The sequence below is a fragment of the Eurosta solidaginis genome, chromosome 1 (genome assembly GCF_040869045.1).
Source record: "Eurosta solidaginis isolate ZX-2024a chromosome 1, ASM4086904v1, whole genome shotgun sequence".
Lineage (NCBI taxonomy): Eukaryota > Metazoa > Arthropoda > Insecta > Diptera > Tephritidae > Eurosta > Eurosta solidaginis.
Genome location: NC_090319.1, coordinates 34952521 through 34980319, shown reverse-complemented (window position 1 = coordinate 34980319; position 27799 = coordinate 34952521). Strand labels below are relative to the sequence as shown.

At 38.1% G+C, this 27799-nt stretch overlaps 1 protein-coding gene across 2 annotated transcripts in view; it reads left to right on the top strand.

Moving 5' to 3' along the window:
* Positions 1-27799, top strand: part of LOC137251433 (organic cation transporter protein-like) — a 224772-nt gene that overhangs the window by 126403 nt on the left and 70570 nt on the right. For both annotated transcript variants that reach the window (XM_067786005.1, XM_067786015.1), the window contains exon 7: positions 6066-6233. In XM_067786005.1, the coding sequence (XP_067642106.1) occupies positions 6066-6233 (168 nt within the window). The remainder of the gene's footprint in view (positions 1-6065; positions 6234-27799) is intronic.

Sequence of the window (27799 nt, the reverse complement as noted above, 5' to 3'; positions counted from 1 at the left end):
CCGTTAACACGATAACTTGAGCAAAATTCGACCTATCTTTAATGAACTTAGTTCACGTGCTTACTAGAACTCACTTTATCTTGGTATGAAAAATGAACGAAATCCAACTATGACCACGCCCACTTTTTCGATATCGAAAATTACGAAAAATGAAAAAAATGCCATAATTCTATACCAAATACGAAAAAAGGGATGAAACATGGTAAGGTAATTGGATTGTTTTATTGACGCGAAATATAACTTTAGAAAAAACTTTATAAAATGGTTGTGACACCTACCATATTAGGTAGAAGAAAATGAAAAAGTTCTGCAGGGCGAAATAAAAAACCCTTAAAATCTTGGCAGGTAATACATATATAAATAAATTAGCGGTATCCAACAGATGATGTTCTGGGTCACCCTGGTCCACATTTTGGTCGATATCTGGAAAACGCCTTCACATATACAACTACCACCACTCCCTTTTAAAACTCTCATTAATACCTTTAATTTGATACCCATATCGTACAAACTCATTCTAGAGTCACCCCTGGTCCACCTTTATGGCGATATCTCGAAAAGGCGTCCACCTATAGAACTAAGCCCCACGCCCTTTTAAAATACTCATTTGCACCTTTCATTTGATACCCATATTGTACAAACAAATTCTAGGGTCACCCCTGGTCCACCTTTATGGCGATATCTCGAAAATGCGACCACCTATACAACGACCACCACTCCATTTTAAACCCCTCATTAATACCTTTAATTTGATACCCATATCGTACAAACACATTCTAGAGTCACCCCTGGTCCACCTTTATGGCGATATTTCGAAACGGCGTCCACCTATAGAACTAAGGCCCACTCCCTTTTAAAATACTCATTAAAACCTTTCGTTTGATGCCCATATTGTACAAACAAATTCTAGGGTCACCCCTGGTCCACCTTTATGGCGATATCTCGAAAAGGCGACCACCTATACAACAACCACCACTCCCTTTTAAAACCCTCATTAATACCTTTAATTTGATACCCATATCGTACAAACGCATTCTAGAGTCAACCCTGATCCACCTTTATGGCTATATCCCTAAATGGCATCCATCTATAGAACTATGGCCCACTCCCTCATAAAATACTCTTTAATGCCTTTCATTTGATACACATGTCATACAAACACATTCCAGGGTTTCCCTCGGTTCATTTTCCTACATGGTTATTTTCCCTTATGTTGTCACCATAGCTCTCAACTGAGTATGTAATGTTCGGTTACACCCGAACTTAACCTTCCTTACTTGTTTATTTACACACAGTTATGTTATGCGCAGTTGATGCAAAACACCAGCCTACCAAAATTGGTCTGCATTGAAAAAGTTGCTTGCAATGCCATCAACGTGGATATTAGAAACAAGTAAAGGCCCCATTACTGATACTTAGCATAGACTTGACTTGGCTTGAGAACTGTCACCTACAGTTCTGTTAAATGAACATTGCATGTTACTGATTACTCAAAACTTAGCAACACTTAACTTGACTTAGAAGTCTGTTGAATTTTGATTTTCTATGTAAGTTCTATGTGACGTTTACATTTTGAGATGCCATCTGCTTGTTTCCATTTCATTTTGACATTTTGTCATACAAATTGACATTTATTGATTATGATGTCAGATTGTATGCGCTAAGTGGAGTATAATCAAGGCTAAGTTGCCAAGTTTACGCCAAGTCAAGTCAAGTCTATGCTAAGTATCAGTAATGGGGCCTTAAGGAAGACTAAGTTCGGGTGTAACCGAACATTATATACTCAGCTGAGAGCTTTGGAGACAAAACAAAGGAAAATCACCATGTAGGAAAATGAACCTGGGGTAACCCTGGAATGTGTTTGTATGACATGGGTATCAATTGGAAGGTATTAAAGAGTATTTTAGAAGGGAGTGGGCCATAGTTCTATAGGTTCAAGATATCGCCATAAAGGTGGACCAGGGGTGACTCTATAATGTGTTTCTACGATGTGGGTATCAAATGAAAGGTGTTAAGGAGTATTTTAAAAGGCAGTGGGCCTTAGTTCCATAGGTGGACGCCTTTTCGAAATATCGCCCTAAAGGTGGACCAGGGGTGACTCTATAATGTGTTTGTACTATATGGGTATCAAATTAGAGGTATTAATGAGGTTTTTAAAAAAAGAGTGGCCCTTAGTTGTATATGTAAAGGCGTTATCAAGATATCGACCAAAATGTGGAACAGGGTGACCCAGAACATCATCTGTCGGGTACCGCTAATTTATTTTTATATGTAATACCACGAACAGTATTCCTCCCAAGATTCCAAGGGCTTTTGATTTCGTCCTGCAGAACTTTTTCATTTACTGCTTCTTTATAATGTAGGTGGCACACCTATTTTACAAAGTTTTTTCCAAAGTTATATTTTGCGTCAAAAACCAATCCAATCACCATGTTTCATCCCTTTTTTCGTATTTGGTAAAGAATTATGGAACTTTTTTCATTTTTCGAAGTTTTCGATATCGAAAAAGTGGGTGTGGTCATAGTAGGATTTCGCCAATTTTTAATACCAAGATAAAGTGAGTTCCGATAAGTACGTGAACTAAGTTTAATAGAGATATATCGATTTTTGCTCAAGTTATCGTGTTAACGGCCAAGAGGAAGGACAGACGGTCGACTGTGTATAAAAACTGTGCGTGACTTCAACCGATTTCGCCCATTCTTACAGAAAACAGTTACCGGGATAGAAGCCCTTACCAAATTTCACAAGGATTGGTAAATTTTTGTTCGACTTATGGCATTAAAAGTATTCTGGACAAATTAAATGAAAAGTGGCGGAGGCACGCCCATTTTGAAAATTTCTTTTATTTTTGTATTTTGTTGCACCATATCATTACTGGAGTTGAATGTTGACATAATTTACTTATATACTGTAAGATACTGAATTTTTTGTTAAAATTTGACTTTAAAATTTTTTTTTAAGTGGGTGTGTTCGTTATCCGATTTTGATAATTTTTATTTAGCACGCATAGAGTAATAGAGGTAATGTTCCTGCCAAATTTCGTCATGATATCTTCAACGACTGCCAAATTACAGCTTGCAAAACTTTTAAATTACCTTCTTTTAAAAGTGGGCGGTGCCGCGCCCATTGTCCAAAATTTTACTAATTTTTTATTCTGCATCATAAGGTCAACCCACCTGCCAAGTTTCATCGCTTTATCCCGCTTTGGTAATGAATTATCGCACTTTTTCGGTTTTTCGAAATTTCCGATATCGAAAAAGTGGGCGTGGTTATAGTTCGATTTCGTTTGTTTTAAATAGAGATCTGAGATGAGTGCCCAGGAACTTACGTACCAAATTTCATTAAGATACCTCAAAATTTACTCAAGTTATCGTGTTTACGGGCGGACGGACGGACAGGGCTAAATGATTTTTTTTCCCTCCCCAGATTATTTTCATATATAGAAGTCTATATGTACCTATCTATCTCGATTAGTTCACGCTGTTATGGAGTACCGTTAAGCGAACAAAATTAATATACTCTGTGAGCTCTGCTCAGCTGAGTATAAAAAGTATAAATTTGAGTTGAAAAATGGTTTCAGTTGAGCTGAAAAAAGCTTCATTTGACTTAGGAAAGGTATAATCTAAGTTTCAAAGGTTTGTTTTCAGAAAGGTTTCAGTTCACCTATTTATCTTGATTTGATAAGGGTTTAATTTTACTTGAAAAAATTTTAAATTGACTTAAAAACGACTTTATTTGACGCGAAAAAGGTTTCAATAGGCTTGAAAAAGCTTTGACTTGACTTAAGAAAGGCTTGGAGAAGGTTTCCTTTACGTTGAAAACGGTTTTTTTGACTGCGAAAACGTTTTATTTGTTTTAACAAAAATTCCACTTTCTTCTAAAGGTTTTTTTTTTCAGGTGACTCAAAAACTAGTTATTTAATTTAGATTTTTAGATTTAGAAAAAGTTTAGTTTGTTTAAAAAAGGTTTCACTTGAATTTAAAAAGGTTTCATTCAACATGAAAAGAGTTTCATTTTACATGAAAACAGGGCCGGATTAACCCTCAACGGGGCCCTAGGCAACCATCAATTTGGGGTCCCTTTTTTCACGTCCGTTCCCTTCTTTTTTCGATTAAAAAATGCAAATTTATATTTTTCATAAAAATTTTATTGTCACAATGTAATACTATCAATAAAATTACTATCTAAATTTTAAACATGTCGTTTTCTACATTTGTTTTCGGCAAATTCATAAATTATATCATCAATATCGATTTTGTTCAATAAATCTGACTCAGTGCAAAGTATACCTAATATCTCGCGTCGCTCTTGTCGCGTTGTAGCTCTTTCGGCAGCTTTGATTCTTCTTAATTGCGAGAAGGATCGTTCGGCAGAACAATTTGTGATCATTAATGTTAAAAAATCCGAAGAGCTATTTCTTTGTTAGAAAATACATCGGCTAATTGATCTTCCATTAGAATCTTATACAAATGACTATGAGTTTTTTGAGCATCAGTGTATCTGGAATTCACGTAACTTTAGAATTGTTTCATTTCAATGAAAAATTCTTCCAAATCTCTAGAATGAAAACGAACTAAGTTATTTATAGCTTCGTGGAGGTCTCCATCACTTAGAGAAAAGTTGATGACAAATGCAAATCTCTCTGAAACTTTCATATACACTCTCGCACGTCGTTTGATTTCACTGTGAAGATTGTCGATTATTTCGAGGAAACCTTTTGTCCTAAAATCATCGAGAGGCGTCATCACTTTTAATTCCCTGCAGGTATTGCATGCTAGAGTCCCTACGCTGGTTGCTTACACATGGACGTCTCAATAAACTTTACGCGCTTATCGAGCGTTCGGCTCGTCTGAACGATAGTAAACTGCCACCAAATTATCAACAACAGTAAAACAACACAAACAAATGTTACAATGAACAACAACAACAGAGATCATCCGCTAATATAATGTCCGCTGAATGAGATAACAACAATTTTGACGCAATTAATCCGAGTGTTAACGAAGCCGATCCCACAGCTCATAACAATCCATTGAAGGTGGTTTTTAATCGCTTCTATTGGCGTACAACTTGTTTGAATATCATTGTTTGGCTGAATTTTATAATCATCTATATTGGTTTGGCATTACATTTTAATAGTTTAGGCGGTGATATATATTTGAACACGGTAAGTGGGTGTAAAATATACGGAGTAATTTATTTAAAGTACGCTCGGATTATTCAGCTGATGATTAATTTTTATTCGGTAAACATTTTTGAGTGTTACGTCAAGCCTTAAGAAGTTCGGTTAGACTAAACTGAGCCGGCTAGTGAGGACCTCGCATAGACTGAATGAGTTACCAGAATTTGTCCAGCACTAAACTGAAAACACCTATCAGAAACCAGGACGTAGGTTATAACATAATATCTTCCTCTTGGCATATACTAAAAGCTTTCTGCCACCCATGCTCTATCACTGAACTGTAGAATAAATAAACTCAAATGTTCAATATGAACTGTAGAATAAATAAACTCAAATGTTCAATATGCCAAATGCCTTTATTAATAGTACTACTATGGTAGTAGAACTTCACAAATTAATGTATGGCGTGTTAAAATCAAACTGAACTGAAACTTTCCCAAGCTGCGCTGCATATGTACATACTCTCAGTTGCCTCATTCGGATATTTCTCACAGGGTCTAGACTTTTCGCGAATCGCCTTCTCGATTAGCTGCTTATTTACTTCTCTCATATCTCTGCATTTCACATTTACTGTTGACTTCTATGAATATGTATGTGTGTACATGTGTGAGTAATGTCGTCTGCGCACTTTGTTGCTACAGTGTACATGTGTGTGTAGCTATATGTTGCCTCATCTGCTAACATTGATGTTGTGGTTGTGCAGCGTGATGTGACGGAATTTCTAATATTCGCCACAATATGATTATATTTTCTAAAGCAGTTTTAGCTCCTGGGGTATGTTTCTCGTTTCATCAAATTACGCAAAAGAGGACTTTAAAATTTTTGAGTTTTTCGCAGTTATGAAATATTTAACTCACTTAAACTATCTATCTCGTGCACACAGATCATTGCAGGCGCAGTCGAAGCACTTTCCGTTTGCTCTGGAGTTTTTGTGGTTTTGAAAGTTGGATTGCGCCGTAGTCTCATCGGTTATATGTTGGCTCCAGGCGTACTATGTTTAGGCACAAATGCGCTGCCAACAAGAGATGAAGATCAACTATGGCCATTGCTGGTAAGTATAAACTGCATCAAGCATTAAAAAAAGGAGCTTGCCGTGATTTGAAAAAAATTGTGAGTAACGAAAACGAATATCACAAATATTTTGGAAAAAGTACAAGAACGGACAAGGCGATAGCTGTTTCCAATATACCTTATATATCTCTTCGAAGCTCTTTCTTCCGAGAGGGGGATCGAACCTTCGCTACAACTATTCTCAAGTGCCTCCTTTGCATAGTTTCATTCTTTGAGCACTAAAACTTTTGTATTTTTGCTACACTTGTTGTTGGTAAGTTTATGTTATGAACTGGGTTTGCTTTGTTGCCCTTCCCGCTTAATAATAAACATAAACTTTCATTGGTTAATTGCATGTACTTCAATAAAAAGAACAAAAAACCAGTTCATAAACTGAACTTACCAACAACAAAGCGTAGCTTTGGCACAAGCACACATACAAAAGTTTGCACTGTCCAAGGAATAAAAGTATGCAAAGAAAGCAATTGGGAAAAGTTGCACAAGAACACAGGCATGGCTTTGGCTGAGTGTGTTTGTAGCAGTCCAACCATCACAGGAGTGCGGGTTCGAATACCATTCCCGAGAGGAAAAGCTTTGAAGATATAATCGAAACAACTGTCGCCTTGTCCGTCCTAATGTCGCGTTGTTCCAATTTTCCCTAAAATTTTTAATAAATTATAAATTGCTTTAAAAATGTTCTCGTACATTAGGCAATAGAGTACTTCCTGCTTAACAACAACAACGAAATTTATAGATTTTTTTCATTTAGTCCTGAAAAAAAAATGGTTTCACAACCAATAAGTTGTTTATTTCTCTTAAATGTATAGCGAAATGCATTCTTGGTGCGAACTTTGCAATCCTGCCATCATATAGCGCTATGCAATATCCGACAGTTGTGCCTAATTTTGGCGCTGACTTGGGTAATCTCGCAGAAGGGGTTGGTCTCATTTTGGTGCCCTACGTTTGAAGATTGGTCAGTTTAATAATGGAGCAACAAAACAGAGTAGTTCCACTTTGACGTACTTGACATAAACTGTGTTAGTTGTCTGAGATTGAATTTATCAAATGCAGAAAAAGCATTGCCACCTCAACAAAATTATGTCTTGGACATTTTTCATTTTTTATTAGGTATTTTTATTCCACTGTCTATACTAGAAGGATAAATATTTACAGAGCTTTTAAAATGTGTGCTGATCAAACGTAACTAAAATACCGCAAAAGAAATAGAATAAGAAATATATGTACCCTTCTTTCAGAAGAGTAGTGCTTACTAAACTCTGAATTCATTTCTGGGGAAACCACCCTTTAAACCACTTGTAAGTTTATCCAAAAACATTAATAGATGGAAAATCTTCCCTGTGGTTCTGTAGGTCTACCACTAGGCATGCGAATTCTCATACCCGTCATAGCAAAGGCAACCCCCCTTCCATACATATTATATGCCCTTTTCGCACTGTAATGTCGTTGGAGGTGACGTCCTGTCACACGTAGCATGCCAAAAGCCTGGAAAAACATCACAGCATTACCCTTACAACAAGGGCGTCCTGCCACATACTGCAGACTTTGGGGTATGTGGAAGATTCCTCATTGTAAACTAAATGCCTTGAGAAATATCCACCGTAGAGACTTGATAATGTGCATGGAAATAAGGCAATGAGATAGTGCTTGTCGAATTTGACATCTTTCACTGCTAGAATAACAGGGTTTGTGTATTATATGTATTGATAAATATAATACATTTTGCAGATACCTTTCCTTTAGATTATAGCCACCGAACACCGAACTATCCTCAATAGTAAAATAGCTCGGCGCCACTTTGTTGTGTTGGAGGTTAGTCTGAAAGACTCGCCGCAGCACTGATTTATTGTTTGCCCTATAGCCACGCCCTCCTGGCTCTGCCACTGCTCTAAACTTTGTTTACCTTAAAAATTATACCCCATATTCGTTTTCACTAGAACAAAAAACTTTAACACATTTTACTTTTATGTTGTCCAATCATTTGATCAAAATAGCTTTTAAAATTAGTTAATAAGCTCTTCAACGTTATCTTCACTAACAATTACAAGTACTTAACCAATATTGAGCGGTACTTTGTACTTGTACTTCCAATTTGTTTCCACTTCAAACTTTAATGTGCATGAAATTAGTATTGACTTCGTCCTATCGCCCAGGAGTCTCCTAAAGTAACGCCTCACTGAAGCAATAGAGGAAGGGAAATGACTGCCCCACCGACAGAATTGTTTCCAAAGAGGGCACACCACAATAGATGCCATAGCAGAAGTGATGGACTCAGTCATGCCACAGAGGAAGACCGATAATGTTGCTAATAATAAAAAGATAATGAAAGATAAAGATAATAGGCGGAGCAGCTCAAAGGTCAGCACAGCTTAAGCTTAACTAGGTCATGCGTAGTGTGGAAAGAAGGATGGCTGATCACGATCAGCAAAAACGGAAGCCGTCATCCTCACGATGAGGCCGATTCCCACTATTAGGAATTAGACGATTGGGGGCCAGCAAAGAAACACGAACCTCAACGAAGTATCTGGGGTGAGGCCAGACAGTAAACGGATCTTTCCGGAGCTCATTCGAGGAGCCTGCAAAAGGGCCACGTAAACTATAGCGAACCTGAATAGATTAATGGCAAACACAGCCATCCCAAGTCAGGCACAGGAACCATGCATCAGCCTTGCTTGCTATACTTTTATGCGGTGCTGATATTTGGGCGGATGAAATGAAACACAAGAAGCTCAGAAGCGCTCTCACATTGGTCCAACACAGAGAAATACTGCGAATTTATTTAGGTAAGCTCACGGTCTCGGCAGAAGTTGGATTTGTCGTTGCGTTAATCATACCGTTATATTTTCTTGTTAAAGAGACGAAAGCGGAAGAGAAGCGAGTTGTTGTTAAACAGGTGTGAGAATGGGGAAGTTTGAAAACCCTGTACTGCGGTAATGAAGATGATGTACGTCGCACCTTCTTCGAATCCTAAAACTTCGCACAACAACGAAGAGCGGTAGAAGAGGCACTTGGCCACCTTCCAAGGGCAGTGTAATCAATAGCATGTTTTTCCGAAAAGACAGCGGGGATACGGTCAGTAGATATGTGAGGCATATACTTCTCAGCAAACGAAAACATGTTTGCCTAGCCAATTATCGAAAGAGTAGCCATGGAGATAACGTAGCGCGCACCCGTAGCGGAAGTAATGATAAAGTATGTACCAAGTACGGGGAATTGCGAGTATTAGACTTTAGTGGGTAGCCCTTCAAATAATCCTACTCGCGGGAGATCTCGGTCAGTGTATTCAGCATTTCATCCTTCCACGAAACTACAAAAAAAAACTGAAAACAGAATTACAACACTTCTGACCCAAGGCTTCTTATCTGATCCTAGCGAAGCTAGGGCTAGCCGGTAACAGGGAAGGATCAGCCATCTCATCATTCTGACTGCAGGACTGTATCTAGATTAGATATCTACCTTGTTATATTTGTTACTGTAACCGCAGAGACACTTTTTGAAGGTACATATGTTGTTGATAAAGGCAGTCTTTTTCCGAATATGAGTCTCGTAAATTCCGTTACTTGTTTCGTCTTGTCCTAGCCCGACTATTGCGAGTACGACTTCTATAACGACACGAATTTTTGGGTTTTGTGGACTTGAGTCGCCTTTTACGATAAGCTGGCCTTAACGATGCTGTATGTTAACCACAAACACTTTTGGGTAATTAAAAATATTGGAATATTCATCTTTCTGTCGGAAAATCATCGGCAAAGTTAGCATGATTGACGATGATTGCAAGGCACTACTAGCCAGGCCACACTGGTCGGTCTTATATGGAGTTGGTGGCCAAAAATACTACCAGTAGAGATATCAACGTGAAACTTTTGTCACAGCTTTCCAAATATGTGAGAATTATTTTTGCATAAAATTGGTGCAGGTGATACCTTCATGCCTACCCACAACCACCCACTTTCACCGCATGCATACAAAAAACAAAGAATGAATTCGTTTGGTCTTTTTAAATTTAGGATTTAAAAATAGGGTTAAATAACGAAATTAAAGTTATTAAAAGATCTTGCATACATAACAAAAACAAAACAACAAACACACACAAAAGTTTACATTTGCATATCGTCGACTGGATAAAATAATGTCGTATGTTACATGTAAGCACATATAACATACGACAATAATTCACCAGGGTGATGCTATTAGAAAACTGTCGCAAACCATAGTCAGTGGCAGAAAGTGGCAGAAAGTGGGAGCTGATATTAACACTTTAGAATCTTAAAACTTTGGCTAATAATAAGATATAAGTCCCAATGTGAGGATCGGTGAGGAACCCAACTAAAACTTTAGCTAAATTTGAAATATTTGTGCAAATAAACACTAATAAAGGCACTGGTGAAATTTTAAATAAGAAAAAAACAAAACAAGCTAAAGACACAAACTTATTTCAAAATGAATTAAATACCTTTGACTTCAATATTCATTTTTACTTATTTCAATACAATTATGTATATGTTATGTATTTTTAAATATATTAAACTTGCACTTTATTTTTAACTTGCTCACACTGCAAAAACCAACTAATACCATAACCTCACTTTTGAAGCTATTCTTAAAGACTGCAGTTCGAATACAACAAAAACAAATATACTTTTTAAAAGGCTGTTCTAATAAGAGACTCTAACGACACATTTGATGACAAACCTTTCACTTTGATTTTTTTTATTTTTGGCCTATGGATCCGACCACTGTGCAGACTAGTAAACTTTCCGAAGTGGAACGCAATTTTTTGTGCAGACGAGAGAGAACTATGATCAACTGAAGGCAAATCTTACTGTGCGAAGCGAGAAAGCCCCTCTCCCTCCTCATTCCCTTATCTTAGCTCTTGAAATTCTTAGGTCATTATATTTTCAACAGTCCTTGATTGGTCTACAACTTTAAATTAAATCTGGCCATAATGACTATAATATGGCATGCCGTCTCTTCTTCCTTCTTCCCCACTTATTCTAGCTATGTCAATGAACTTGTCAAATTATTATCTTGCCAATGGTTTACGAAGAGCTTCAATGTTTAAATCAAATCTTGTCGTACAAAGCAGAAAGTCCCTTCTCCTCATTCCCCTGCCTTAACCAGTATTTTACTGTCATTGGTCCTTCAAAGTTTAAATTAAATCTGATGGCATCAAGAAGGTCAAAATCGACACTGTAAAACGGGTTACTTATATACATACATAGTACATGCAAATGATGTTAATCTGAAGGCATTAAAAATCGATAGAGTCTAACGATTTTTTATTTGGTAGCGATTTTATGCTTGTATGCTTATTATGGCTAGGCCGGATATAAGTTTAATTTTTCAATGCTAAGCTTTTAAGAAAGCTTACTTTATTTAACTATTATGATTTAAGTTTCGGTATAAATTTTCGAGCTATAAAAAAGCGCTTTACAACACCAATAACTATCCACATTAGACTGATTTTAAAAATAATCGTATATTTGTTCTCAACCTAGATTTTTGCTGGAGAACTTACTCTCCGAAAATACATGCTTTAAAATATTCAATAAGTACTTTTATGAAGACGGAGCTCCTTACTCTATCAAGCCGATTGCGCTGTCGTATGATACATAACCATACACACAAGGTGTAATCATACAGCGAACACACAAAAGAGGAAGATTACGGCTTTAATCTCTCTTCCTTTTTGCAAACAATTTTATGGCGCAGGCCTCAAAATACACTAACGCCACTGCACTATAAACACTCTACCAGGCGCTTTTAGGGCTCGCTTTCCGTGGGAAGATGACACAAACGAAAAGAAAACTTGCTATACCAATACCTAAAGTGCCAAACCAAGTCTTTTTTGTCATGATCAGTCCGCGAATACCACATCCTTTTATCGCGTAGGGAGGGAAGTTTTCTTCTTCTCCTTGTAGCAGTGCTTCTACCTATCCAATAGGTGGTGGTGGTGGCTCAACATTGCATTGAGAAGATGGTTGGTGCGATGTAGAGACAGATTACATTCTGAACTTGCATTGTGTATGTCGGGGTTGATTATGTATAAGTAAGAGTTTAACCTATTGCAGTATTCAGATCGAGGTTGTACCAGAGTAACGCGCGACACCCTCTAACATGTCTAACATTTCTGGCTTTCTCATCCCTAACAGTATCATCAACTTAACTTAATAAGCCTATGGAATACTCCATTGTTTATAACGAGGAGACCTGCATACTTCAGAGCTCGCCGGGTCCGAGGTTCTACCACCCGACCTGCACTCCTGCCATACTCGTATACTGGCTTCTTTGCTGCCATTTTTGAATTTTCAATGGATGGTTTCTTTTATTTCCCATAGTTTTACGCTCCTAGCCGAACTGTTCCTGTTCTCCCAACTGCGCTCAAGTACCATCCCTGCAGCGAATCGCATTAGTTCCGAACTAGCGTACAACTAGCTCATTTAAAGACTGTAATAGCGCTAATTCTGTCCCCCCGCTGCGCTTTCAACTGACAATTTTAGTATTGTGATGTCCAATGAATGAATATTGCCTGCCTTTGCAGACCTTTTGAATGCGTTCTTAACTGGTTCAGTTAAGGGTGGTTCTGAAATAGCCACTATCGTTGATTGATTAGTCTAAATACATAATGCTCAGACAACACTGTTAGTGGAAAAATTGCTGCCAACTGCCCCGCTCTTCATCCTATTAACACAAGTTCGGAGGTAAGCATTAACCTTGTAGTGCGAAACTGGTTTTTGCGTGACTGTCTTCCATTTACGTTTCAGAGATGTTTCGACCAAAATAAGGCAGGACTTCTAAGACATTGTGCTTTATACAGCACACTTTCTTCGCCAGATGCTGTTGCCTTGAACTTTGCTTGTCTTCAAGTATCGCATAGGGGTCCAAGTTAAGATTTCTCTATACTCAATAAGTTGGAATCTAATTTTTTATTGTGTAGGGGTAAACTTAATAATACGTTAGTTGGCGATATCACATATAAAGTTTGCTCACGATTGGAAACGGCTAAAGCGTATTGCACATGGATTCAAGCTCGGATTACCATCTAAAGACTCAAGATATTAATATAGGGCGACCAAAGCCTGAAGGTGTGAGACTGGAAAGAAATCGTTCTTTGATTTATAAGGACTAACCTAATGCACGTACATAAGTACGCCATACGTGCATTTTTTTTTTTTTTACTTTACTCATTTCCTTTTTATTTGGCAAAAAATTTCCATTTTGTCAAAAAAGAGACATAAAACAATACATTGAAATGGAAGAAACGCAGATGATGTTTCGAGATTCAATTGAATTTAGTTAACCAAAAAAGGTAAAAATTAAATAACATGTAGGTGTCGCGCATGCGTAAAATAAAACAGTTATTTATTACCAGGAAATCACTTTGGTGTAGTTAAGAGCCATGCGAACATTGGGGAACCGTACTGTAGAGTTTGTTCATCTTCGTCATATAACTAAATTTATATCTGTATATGTAAGGTTTTCCAGTCTCACCTCTTCAGACGTTTTACCTAGGGCAAGAAATTTTGGTTCCGGTTGATAGGATCGCGCAGTGCAGAATCGAAAAATGAAAATTGAATTTAATAATAAAAATAAATGTAAGGAGCGATAGCCTCCGAGATTCTCTTCCAATTTTGCATCGTGCGCCTTTTAATTTTTTCTAAAAATTTGCGGGATGGGACCTACATATTTTATGCCGACTCCGAACGGCATCTGCAACACAGATGAATTTTCACTGAGAAGCTTTTCATGGCAGAAATACATTCGGAATGCTTGCCAAATCACTGCCGGGGGGCGAACCCGCTTAGAAAAACTTTCTTCTGATTGTAAAACCTTGTTTCTAAAATTTTGATGTTGCTTTGCCCGGAAAGTGAACCCAGGATCTTCGGTGTGGTAGGCGGTGCACGCTACCACCACACGACGGCGCACAATGTATTACTTTCATGCTCTAGTAAATATTAATTAAAACAAGTAAGGAAGGTTAAGTTCGGGTGTACCCGAACATTACATACTCAGTTGAGAGCTATGGGGACAACATAAGGGAAAATAACCATGTAGGAAAATGAACCGAGGGATACCCTGGAATGTGTTTGTATCACATGTGTATCAAATGAAAGGCATTAAAGAGTATTTTATGAGCGAGTGGGCCATAGTTCTATAGGTGGACGCCATTTAGTGATATCGCCATAAAGGTGGATCAGGGTTGACTCTAGAATTTGTTTGTACGATATGGGTATCAAATGAAAGGTGTTAATGAGTATTTTAAAAGGGAGTAATCCTTAGTTCCATAGGTGGACGCCGTTTCGAGATATCTCCATAAAGGTGGACCAGGGGTGACCCTAGAATTTGTTTGTACAATATGGGTATCAAACGAAAGGTGTTAATGAGTATTTTAAAAGGGAGTGGGCCTTAGTTCTATAGGTTGACGCCGTCTCGAAATATCGCCATAAAGGTGGACCAGGGGTGACTCTAGAATGTGTTTGTACTATATGGGTATCAAATTTAAGGTACCAATGAGGGGTTTAAAAGTGAGTGGTGGTAGTTATATAGGTGGTCGCCTTTTCGAGATATCGCCATTAAGGTGGACCAGGGGTGACTCTAGAATACGTTTGTATAATATGGGTATCAAACGAAAGGTGTTAATGAGTATTTTAAAAGGGAGTGGGCATTAGTTCTATAGGTGGACGCCGTCTCGAAATATCGCCATAAAGGTGGACCAGGGGTGATTCTAGAATGTGTTTGTACTATATGGGTATCAAATTTAAGGTACTAATGAGGGGTTTAAAATTGAGTGGTGGTAGTTGTATAGGTGGTCGCCTTTTCGAGATATCGCCATTAAGGTGGACCAGGGGTGACTCTAGACTTTGGTTTTACGATATGGGTATCAAATGAAAAGTGTTAATGAGTATTTTAAAAGGGATTGGGCCTTAGTTCTATGAGTGGGTGCCTTTTAGGGATATCGCCATAAAGCTGGACCAGGGGTGACTCTAGAATGTGTTTGTACGATATTGGTATCAAATTAAAGGTATTAATGAGAGCTTAAAAAGGGAGTGGTGGTAGTTGTATATGTGAAGGCGTTTTCCAGATATCGACCAAAATGTGGACCAGGGTGACCCAGAACTGTTGGATACCGCTAATTTATTTATATATGTAATACCTGCCAAGATCTCATGGGTTCTTTATTTCGCCCTGAAGAACTTTTTCATTTTCTTCTACTTAATATGGTAGGTGTCACAACCATTTTACAAAGTTTTTTCTAAAGTTATATTTCGCGCCAATAAACCAATCCAATTACCATGTTTCATCCCTCTTTTCGTATTTGGTATAGAATTATGACATTTTTTTCATTTTTCGTAATTTTCGATATCGAAAAAGTGGCCGTGGTCATAGTCGGATTTCGTTCATTTTTATACCAAGATAAAGTGAGTTCAGATAAGTAGTGAACTAAGTTCAGTAAAGATATGTCGATTTTTGCTCAAGTTATCATGTTAACGGCCATTCGGAAGGACAGACGGACGACTGTGTATAAAAACTGGGCGTGGCTGCAACCGATTTCGACCATTTTCACAGAAAACAGTTAACGTCATAATATCTATGCCCCTACCAAATTTCAAAAGGATTGGTAAATTTTTGTTCGACTTATGGCATTAAAGGTATCCTAGACAAATTAAATGAAAAAGGGCGGAGCCACGCCCATTTTGAAATTTTCTTTTATTTTTGTATTTTGTTGCACCATATCATTACTGGAGTTGAATGTTGACATAATTTACTTATATACTGTAAAGATATTAAATTTTTTGTTAAAATTTTACTTAAAAAAATTTTTTTTTTAAGTGGGCGTGGTCCTTCTCCGATTTTGCTAATTTTTATTAAGCGTACATATAGTAATAGGAGTAACGTTCCTGCCAAAATTTCATCATGATATCTTCAACGACTGCCAAATTACAGCTTGCAAAAGTTTTAAATTACCTTCTTTTAAAAGTGGGCGGTGCCACGCCCATTGTCCAAAATTTTACTAGTTTTCTATTCTGTGTCATAAGGTCCATCTACCAAGTTTCATCGATTTAGCTTTCTTTGGTAATGAATTATTGCACTTTTTCGGTTTTTCGAAATTTTCGATATCGAAAAGGTGGGTGTGGTTATGGTCCGATTTCGTTCATTTTAAATAGCGATCTGAGATGAGTGCTCAGGAACCTACATACCAAATTTCATCAATTTACCTCAAAATTTACTCAAGTTATCGTGTTAACGGACGGACGGACGGACATGGCTCAATCAAATTTTTTTTCGATCCTGATTATTTTGATATATGGAAGTCTATATCTATCTCGATTCCTTTATACCTGTACAACCAACCGTTATCCAATCAAACTTAATATACTCTGTGAGCTCTGCTCAACTGAGTATAAAAATTATATCATTGAATTTCAAAAATTGTTTTGAATTTCTATTTAGAAATGCGTAATTAAGCGAAAAAATAAAAAACTAGGAAATTTGAACTAAGCTCAATCGACTAGCGGAGCTTCATTTGGAAGCATATCAATTGGGAAAAAGTTTTAACTCGACTTTCTGCCATTGAATGTAAAGGTTTAAATTGTTGGCCTGCTGTGAGTTATACTTCAATTGGTAAAATATAATATTGTGTTTATTTTCTGAGGTATGCTAATTTGAGTAAATATACATTTTTGTGATTTTAATTGAACCGGAATTAGTTTTTCATGTTATAGTGGGATAATGTTAAATTAAGTAAAATTTTTGAAATGTTTTGATTTCATAAGACCTCGTTATCCGCGTTTTTTCGATTTAATTATACCCAGTTGAGCAAAGCTCACAGAGTATATTAACTTTGATTGGATAACGGTTGGTAGTACAGGTATAAAGGAATCGAGATAGATATAGACTTTCATATATCAAAATCATCAGTATCGAAAAAAAATTCGATTGAGCCATGTCCGTCCGTCCGTCCGTCCGTCTGTCCGTTAACACGATAACTTGAGTAAATTTTGAGGTATCTTGATGAAATTTGGTATGTAGGTTCCTGGGCACTCATCTCAGATCGCTATTTAAAATTAACGATATCGGACAATAACCACGCCCACTTTTTGGATATCGAAAATTTCGAAAAATCGAAAAAGTGCGATAATTCATTACCAAATGTGGAAATTTTAAAAGAAAAGTTAATATCTTTACAGTATATAAGTAAATTATGTAAACATTCAACTCCAGTAATGATATGGTGCAACAAAATACAAAAATGAAAGAAAATTTCAAAATGGGCGTGGCTCCGCCCTTTTTCATTTAATTTGTCTAGGATACTTTTAATGCCATAATTCGAACAAAAATTTACCAATCCTTGTGAAATTTGGTAGAGGCTTAGATTCTAGGACGATAACTGTTCTCTGTGAAAAAGGGCGAAATCGGTTGAAGCCGCGCCCAGTTTTTATACACAGTCGACCGTCTGTCCTTCCGCTCGGCCTTTAACACGATAACTTGAGCAAAAATCGATATATCTTTATTAAACTCAGTTCACGTACTTATCTGAACTCACTTTGTATTGGTGTAAAAAATGGCCGAAATCCGACTATGACCACGCCCACTTTTTCGATATCGAAAATTACGAAAAATGAAAAAAATGCCATAATTATATACCAAATACGAAAAAAGGGATGAAACATGGTAATTGTATTGGTCTATTGATGCAAAATATAACTTTAGAAAAAAACTTTGTAAAATGGGTGTGACATCTGCCATATTAAGTAGAAGAAAATGAAAAAGTTTTGCAGGGCGAAATCAAAAGCACTTGGAATCTTGGAAGGAATACTGTTCGTGGTATTACATATGTATATAAATAAATTAGCGGTACCCGACAGATGATGTTCTGGATCACCCTGGTCCACATTTTGGTCGATATCTCGAAAACGCCTTCACATATACAACCAAGGGCCACTCCCTTTTAAAACCCTCATTAATACCTTTAATTTGATACCCATATCGTACAAACGCATTCTAGAGTCACCCCTGGTCCACCTTTATGGCGATATTTCGAAAAGGCGTCCACCTATAGAACTAAGACCCACGCCCTTTTAAAATACTAATTAACACCTTTCATTTGATACCCATATAGTACAAACAAATTCTAGAGTCACCCCTGGTCCACCTTTATGGCGATATTTCGAAAAGGCGTCCACCTATAGAACTAAGGCCCACGCCCTTTTAAAATACTAATTAACACCTTTCATTTGATACCCATATAGTACAAACAAATTCTAGAGTCACCCCTGGTACACGATTATGACGATATCTCGAAAAGGCGTCCACATATAGAACTAAGGCCCACTCCTTTTTAAAATACTCATCAACACCTTTCATTTGATACCCATGTTGTACAAACGCATTCTAGACTCACCCCTGGTCCGCTTTTATAACGATATTCCGAAAAGGCGTCCACCTATAGAACTAAGGCCCACGCCCTTTTAAAATACTCATTAACACCTTTCGTTTGATACCCATATTGTACAAACGCATTCGAGAGTCAACCCTGGTCCACTTTTATAACGATATTCCGAAAAGGCGTCCACCTATAGAACTAAGGCCCACTCCCTTTCAAAATACCCATTAACACCTTTCATTTGATACCCATATAGTACAAACAAATTCTAGAGTCACTCCTGGTCCATCTTTGTGGCGATATCTCGAAACGGCGTCCATCTATAGAACTTAGGCCCACTCCTTTTTAAAATACTCATTAACACCTTTCATTTGATACCCATATCGTACAAAAAAATTCTAGAGTCACCCCTGGCTCACCTTTACGGCGATATTTCGAAAAGGGGTCCACCTATAGAACTAAGGCCCACGCCCTTTTAAAATACTCATTAACACCTTTCATTTGATACCCATATAGTACAAACAAATTCTAGAGTCACCCCTGGTCCACGTTTATGGCGATATCTCGAAAAGGCGATCACATATAGAACTAAGGCCCACTCCTTTTTAAAATACTTATTCAACACCTTTCATTTGATACCCATATCGTACAAAAAATTCTAGAGTCACCCCTGGCCCACCTTTATGGCGATATTTAGAAAAGGCGTCCACCTATAGAACTAAGGCCCATGCCCTTTTAAAATATTCATTAACACCTTTCATTTGATACCCATATAGTACAAACAAATTCTAGAGTCACCCCTGGTCCACGTTTATGACGATATCTCGAAAAGGCGTCCACATATAGAACTAAGGTCCACTCCTTTTTAAAATACTCATTAACACCTTTCATTTGATACCCATATCGTACAAACAAATTCTAGAGTCACCCCTGGTCCACGTTTATGGCGATATCTCGAAAAGGCATCCACCTATAGAACTAAGGCCCACTCCCTTTTAAAATACTCATTAACACCTTTCATTTGATACCCATATAGTACAAACAAATTCTAGAGTCACCCCTGGTCCACGTTTATGGCGATATCTCGAAAAGGCGATCACATATAGAACTAAGGCCCACTCCTTTTTAAAATACTTATTCAACACCTTTCATTTGATACCCATATCGTACAAAAAATTCTAGAGTCACCCCTGGCCCACCTTTATGGCGATATTTAGAAAAGGCGTCCACCTATAGAACTAAGGCCCATGCCCTTTTAAAATATTCATTAACACCTTTCATTTGATACCCATATAGTACAAACAAATTCTAGAGTCACCCCTGGTCCACGTTTATGGCGATATCTCGAAGAGGCGTCCACATATAGAACTAAGGCCCACTCCCTTTTAAAATACGCATTAACACCTTTCATTTGATACCCATATCGTACAAACAAATTCTAGAGTCACCCCTGGTCCACGTTTATGGCGATATCTCGAAAAGGCATCCACCTATAGAACTAAGGCCCACTCCCTTGTAAAATACTCATTAACACCTTTCATTTGATACCCATATAGTACAAACAAATTCTAGAGTCACCCCTGGTCCACGTTTATGGCGATATCTCGAAAAGGCGTCCACCTATAGAACTAAGGCCCACGCCCTTTTAAAATACTCATTAGCACTTTTCATTTGATACCGATATCGTACAAACAAATTCTAGAGTCACCCCTGGTCCACGTTTATGGCGATATCTCGAAAAGGCATCCACCTATAGAACTAAGGCCCACTCCCTTGTAAAATACTCATTAACACCTTTCATTTGATACCCATATAGTACAAACAAATTCTAGAGTCACCCCTGGTCCACGTTTATGGCGATATCTCGAAAAGGCGTCCACCTATAGAACTAAGGCCCACGCCCTTTTAAAATACTCATTAGCACTTTTCATTTGATACCGATATCGTACAAACAAATTCTAGAGTCACCCCTGGTCCACGTTTATGGCGATATCTCGAAAAGGCATCCACCTATAGAACTAAGGCCCACTCCCTTTTAAAATACGCATTAACACCTTTCATTTGATACCCATATCGTACAAACAAATTCTAGAGTCACCCCTGGTCCACGTTTATGGCGATATCTCGAAAAGGCATCCACCTATAGAACTAAGGCCCACTCCCTTGTAAAATACTCATTAACACCTTTCATTTGATACCCATATAGTACAAACAAATTCTAGAGTCACCCCTGGTCCACGTTTATGGCGATATCTCGAAAAGGCGTACACCTATAGAACTAAGGCCCACTCCTTTTTAAAATACTCATTAACACCTTTCATTTGATACCGATATCGTACAAACAAATTCTAGAGTCACCCCTGGTCCACGTTTATGGCGATATCTCGAAAAGGCATCCACCTATAGAACTAAGGCCCACTCCCTTTTAAAATACGCATTAACACCTTTCATTTGATACCCATATCGTACAAACAAATTCTAGAGTCACCCCTGGTCCACGTTTATGGCGATATCTCGAAAAGGCATCCACCTATAGAACTAAGGCCCACTCCCTTGTAAAATACTCATTAACACCTTTCATTTGATACCCATATAGTACAAACAAATTCTAGAGTCACCCCTGGCCCACCTTTATGGCGATATTTCGAAAAGGCGTACACCTATAGAACTAAGGCCCACTCCTTTTTAAAATACTCATTAACACCTTTCATTTGATACCCCTATCGTACAAACAAATTCTAGAGTCACCCCTGGTCCACCTTTATGGCGATATTTCGAAAAGGCGTCCACCTATAGAACTAAGGCCCACGCCCTTTTAAAATACGCATTAACACCTTTCATTTGATACCCATATCGTACAAACAAATTCTAGAGTCACCCCTGGTCCACGTTTAAGGCGATATCTCGAAAAGGCGTCCACATATAGAACTAAGGCCCACTCTTTTTTAAAATACTCATTAACACCTTTCATTTTATACCCATATCGTACAAACACATTCTAGAGTCACCCCTGGTCCACGTTTATGGCGATATCTCGAAAAGGCGTCCACATATAGAACTAAGGCCCACTCCTTTTTAAAATACTCATTAACACCTTCCATTTGATACCCCTATCGTACAAACAAATTCTAGTCACCCCTGGTCCACCTTTATGGCGATATTTCGAAAAGGCGTCCTCCTATGGAACTAAGGCACACGCCCTTTTAAAATACGCATTAACACCTTTCATTTGATACCCATATCGTACAAACAAATTCTAGAGTCACCCCTGGTCCACGTTTAAGGCGATATCTCGAAAAGGCGTCCACATATAGAACTAAGGCCCACTCTTTTTTAAAATACTCATTAACACCTTTCATTTGATACCCATATCGTACAAACAAATTCTAGTCACCCCTGGTCCACCTTTATGGCGATATTTCGAAAAGGCGTCCACCTATAGAACTAAGGCCCACGCCCTTTTAAAATACGCATTAACACCTTTCATTTGATACCCATATCGTACAAACAAATTCTAGAGTCACCCCTGGTCCACGTTTAAGGCGATATCTCGAAAAGGCGTCCACATATAGAACTAAGGCCCACTCTTTTTTAAAATACTCATTAACACCTTTCATTTTATACCCATATCGTACAAACACATTCTAGAGTCACCCCTGGTCCACGTTTATGGCGATATCTCGAAAAGGCGTCCACATATAGAACTAAGGCCCACTCCTTTTTAAAATACTCATTAACACCTTCCATTTGATACCCCTATCGTACAAACAAATTCTAGTCACCCCTGGTCCACCTTTATGGCGATATTTCGAAAAGGCGTCCTCCTATGGAACTAAGGCACACGCCCTTTTAAAATACGCATTAACACCTTTCATTTGATACCCATATCGTACAAACAAATTCTAGAGTCACCCCTGGTCCACGTTTAAGGCGATATCTCGAAAAGGCGTCCACATATAGAACTAAGGCCCACTCTTTTTTAAAATACTCATTAACACCTTTCATTTGATACCCATATCGTACAAACAAATTCTAGAGTCACCCCTGGTCCACGTTTATGGCGATATCTCGAAAAGGCGTCCACATATAGAACTAAGGCCCACTCCTTTTTAAAATACTCATTAACACCTTTCATTTGATACCCATATCGTACAAACAAATTCTAGTCACCCCTGGTCCACCTTTATGGCGATATTTCGAAAAGGCGTCCTCCTATGGAACTAAGGCACACGCCGTTTTAAAATACGCATTAACACCTTTCATTTGATACCCATATCGTACAAACAAATTCTAGAGTCACCCCTGGTCCACGTTTAAGGCGATATCTCGAAAAGGCGTCCACATATAGAACTAAGGCCCACTCTTTTTTAAAATACTCATTAACACCTTTCATTTTATACCCATATCGTACAAACACATTCTAGAGTCACCCCTGGTCCACGTTTATGGCGATATCTCGAAAAGGCGTCCACATATAGAACTAAGGCCCACTCCTTTTTAAAATACTCATTAACACCTTTCATTTGATACCCATATCGTACAAACAAATTCTAGAGTCACCCCTGGTCCACGTTTAAGGCGATATCTCGAAAAGGCGTCCACATATAGAACTAAGGCCCACTCTTTTTTAAAATACTCATTAACACCTTTCATTTTATACCCATATCGTACAAACAAATTCTAGAGTCACCCCTGGTCCACGTTTATGGCGATATCTCGAAAAGGCGTCCACATATAGAACTAAGGCCCACTCCTTTTTAAAATACTCATTAACACCTTTCATTTGATACCCATATCGTACAAACAAATTCTAGTCACCCCTGGTCCACCTTTATGGCGATATTTCGAAAAGGCGTCCTCCTATGGAACTAAGGCACACGCCCTTTTAAAATACGCATTAACACCTTTCATTTGATACCCATATCGTACAAACAAATTCTAGAGTCACCCCTGGTCCACGTTTAAGGCGATATCTCGAAAAGGCGTCCACATATAGAACTAAGGCCCACTCTTTTTTAAAATACTCATTAACACCTTTCATTTTATACCCATATCGTACAAACAAATTCTAGAGTCACCCCTGGTCCACGTTTATGGCGATATCTCGAAAAGGCGTCCACATATAGAACTAAGGCCCACTCCTTTTTAAAATACTCATTAACACCTTTCATTTGATACCCCTATCGTACAAACAAATTCTAGTCACCCCTGGTCCACCTTTATGGCGATATTTCGAAAAGGCGTCCACATATAGAACTAAGGCCCACTCCTTTTTAAAATACTCATTAACACCTTTCATTTGATACCCATATCGTACAAACAAATTCTAGAGTCACCCCTGGTCCACGTTTAAGGCGATATCTCGAAAAGGCGTCCACATATAGAACTAAGGCCCACTCCTTTTTAAAATACTCATTAACACCTTTCATTTGATACCCATATCGTACAAACAAATTCTAGAGTCACCCCTGGTCCACGTTTAAGGCGATATCTCGAAAAGGCGTCCACATATAGAACTAAGGCCCACTCTTTTTTAAAATACTCATTAACACCTTTCATTTTATACCCATATCGTACAAAAAATTCTAGAGTCACCCCTGGTCCACGTTTATGGCGATATCTCGAAAAGGCGTCCACATATAGAACTAAGGCCCACTCCTTTTTAAAATACTCATTAACACCTTTCATTTGATACCCATATCGTACAAACAAATTCTAGAGTCACCCCTGGTCCACCTTTATGGCGATATTTCGAAAAGGCGTCCTCCTATAGAACTAAGGCCCACGCCCTTTTAAAATACGCATTAACACCTTTCATTTGATACCCATATCGTACAAACAAATTCTAGAGTCACCCCTGGTCCACGTTTAAGGCGATATCTCGAAAAGGCGTCCACATATAGAACTAAGGCCCACTCTTTTTTAAAATACTCATTAACACCTTTCATTTGATACCCATATCGTACAAACAAATTCTAGAGTCACCCCTGGTCCACCTTTATGGCGATATTTCGAAAAGGCGTCCTCCTATAGAACTAAGGCCCACGCCCTTTTAAAATACGCATTAACACCTTTCATTTGATACCCATATCGTACAAACACATTCTAGAGTCACCCCTGGTCCACGTTTATGGCGATATCTCGAAAAGGCGTCCACATATAGAACTAAGGCCCACTCCTTTTTAAAATACTCATTAACACCTTTCATTTGATACCCCTATCGTACAAACAAATTCTAGTCACCCCTGGTCCACCTTTATGGCGATATTTCGAAAAGGCGTCCTCCTATGGAACTAAGGCACACGCCCTTTTAAAATACGCATTAACACCTTTCATTTGATACCCATATCGTACAAACAAATTCTAGAGTCACCCCTGGTCCACGTTTAAGGCGATATCTCGAAAAGGCGTCCACATATAGAACTAAGGCCCACTCTTTTTTAAAATACTCATTAACACCTTTCATTTTATACCCATATCGTACAAACAAATTCTAGAGTCACCCCTGGTCCACGTTTATGGCGATATCTCGAAAAGGCGTCCACATATAGAACTAAGGCCCACTCCTTTTTAAAATACTCATTAACACCTTTCATTTGATACCCATATCGTACAAACAAATTCTAGAGTCACCCCTGGTCCACCTTTATGGCGATATTTCGAAAAGGCGTCCTCCTATAGAACTAAGGCCCACGCCCTTTTAAAATACGCATTAACACCTTTCATTTGATACCCATATCGTACAAACACATTCTAGAGTCACCCCTGGTCCACGTTTATGGCGATATCTCGAAAAGGCGTCCACATATAGAACTAAGGCCCACTCCTTTTTAAAATACTCATTAACACCTTTCATTTGATACCCCTATCGTACAAACAAATTCTAGTCACCCCTGGTCCACCTTTATGGCGATATTTCGAAAAGGCGTCCTCCTATGGAACTAAGGCACACGCCCTTTTAAAATACGCATTAACACCTTTCATTTGATACCCATATCGTACAAACAAATTCTAGAGTCACCCCTGGTCCACGTTTAAGGCGATATCTCGAAAAGGCGTCCACATATAGAACTAAGGCCCACTCTTTTTTAAAATACTCATTAACACCTTTCATTTTATACCCATATCGTACAAACAAATTCTAGAGTCACCCCTGGTCCACGTTTATGGCGATATCTCGAAAAGGCGTCCACATATAGAACTAAGGCCCACTCCTTTTTAAAATACTCATTAACACCTTTCATTTGATACCCATATCGTACAAACAAATTCTAGAGTCACCCCTGGTCCACCTTTATGGCGATATTTCGAAAATACGCATTAACACCTTTCATTTGATACCCATATCGTACAAACAAATTCTAGAGTCATCCCTGGTCCACGTTTAAGGCGATATCTCGAAAAGGCGTCCACCTATAGAACTAAGGCCCACTCCTTTTTAAAATACTCATTAACACCTTTCATTTGATACCCATATCGTACAAACAAATTCTAGAGTCACCCCTGGTCCACCTTTATGGCGATATTTCGAAAAGGCGTCCACCTAAAGAACTAAGGCCCACGTCCTTTTAAAATACGCATTAACACCTTTCATTTGATACCCATATCGTGCAAACAAATTCTAGAGTCACCCCTGGTCCACGTTTAAGGCGATATCTCGAAAAGGCGTCCACATATAGAACTAAGGCCCACTCTTTTTTAAAATACTCATTAACACCTTTCATTTGATATCCATATCGTACAAACAAATTCTAGAGTCACCCCTGGTCCACCTTTATGGCGATATCTCGAAAAGGCGTCCACCTATAGAACTAAGGCCCACGCCCTTTTAAAATACTCATTAACACCTTTATTTGATACCCATATAGTACAAACAAATTCTAGAGTCACCCCCGGTCCACCTTTATGGCGATATCTCGAAAAGGCTTCCACCTATAGAACTAAGGCCCACGCCCTTTTAAAATACTCATTAACACCTTTCATTTGATACCCATATAGTACAAACAAATTCTAGAGTCACCCCTGGTCCATCTTTATGGCGATATCTCGAAACGGCGTCCATCTATAGAACTTAGGCCCACGCCCTTTTAAAATACTCATTAATACCTTTCATTTGATACCCATATCGTACAAAATAAATTCTAAAGTCACCCCTGGTCCACCTTTATGGCGATATCTCGAAAAGGCGTCCACCTATAGAACTTAGGCCAACTCCCTTTTAAAATTATCATTAACACATTTCATTTGATACCCATATCGTACAAACAAATTCTAGAGTCAGGCCTGGTCCACCTTTATGGCGATATCCCTAAATGGCGTCCATCTATAGAACAATGGACCACTTCCTCTTAAAATACTCGTTAATACCTTCCATTTGATACACATGTCATACAAACGCATTCCAGGGTTACCCTAGGTTCTTTTTACAACATGGTGATTTTCCCTTACTTTGTCTCCACAGCTCTCAACTGAGTATGTAATGTTCGGTTGCACCCGAACTTAGCCTTCCTTACTTGTTATTCTTTGGACAGTGGTACTTTGGTTTGTTTGCTTTTACCAGATCTACTCCTTGTTGTTGGCAAGTTTATTTTATGAACTGGTTTTGCTAGCTGAAACTAAAATCTTAGCTTTAACCACTGTGCGCCACCCTTTAACCGTCTCCCATCGGAACTAAAGTATATATCTGATATTGTTGGCCTAATTATTACTATCTGAAGCGATGACACTGTAAAAATTCCTTTATTTCATTTATAGGGACCACCCTAATATACATATGTACTTTTTTAGTCTCAGAAATATAGCAAAAATTTCGTATGCAAAACACAGTTGAAATTTATTGCTCCTTCACGAAGAATTTGCTATTTACATAATTTCGTTTAGTGTTCGTTGAGATGTGAACTGTAAACTGAGCAGAAAATACGAAAGCAAAATTTAATCGAGTATATGGAATAGATTAATTAAATAAATTTATTTTGCACTCTTACTGCGAGTCTTATATAAAATAACTGCGTATTTGTCAGCGAAGTTTGCTCAAAGTAAATTACTTATTTATATTTTCGAATTATTTGCATGACATACATATCAACAAACATTTATGCAAATCTTTCCAGCTAACAAATTTCCAATGCAAATCCGCCGGAAATATAAAACTATTTAATTGCTAC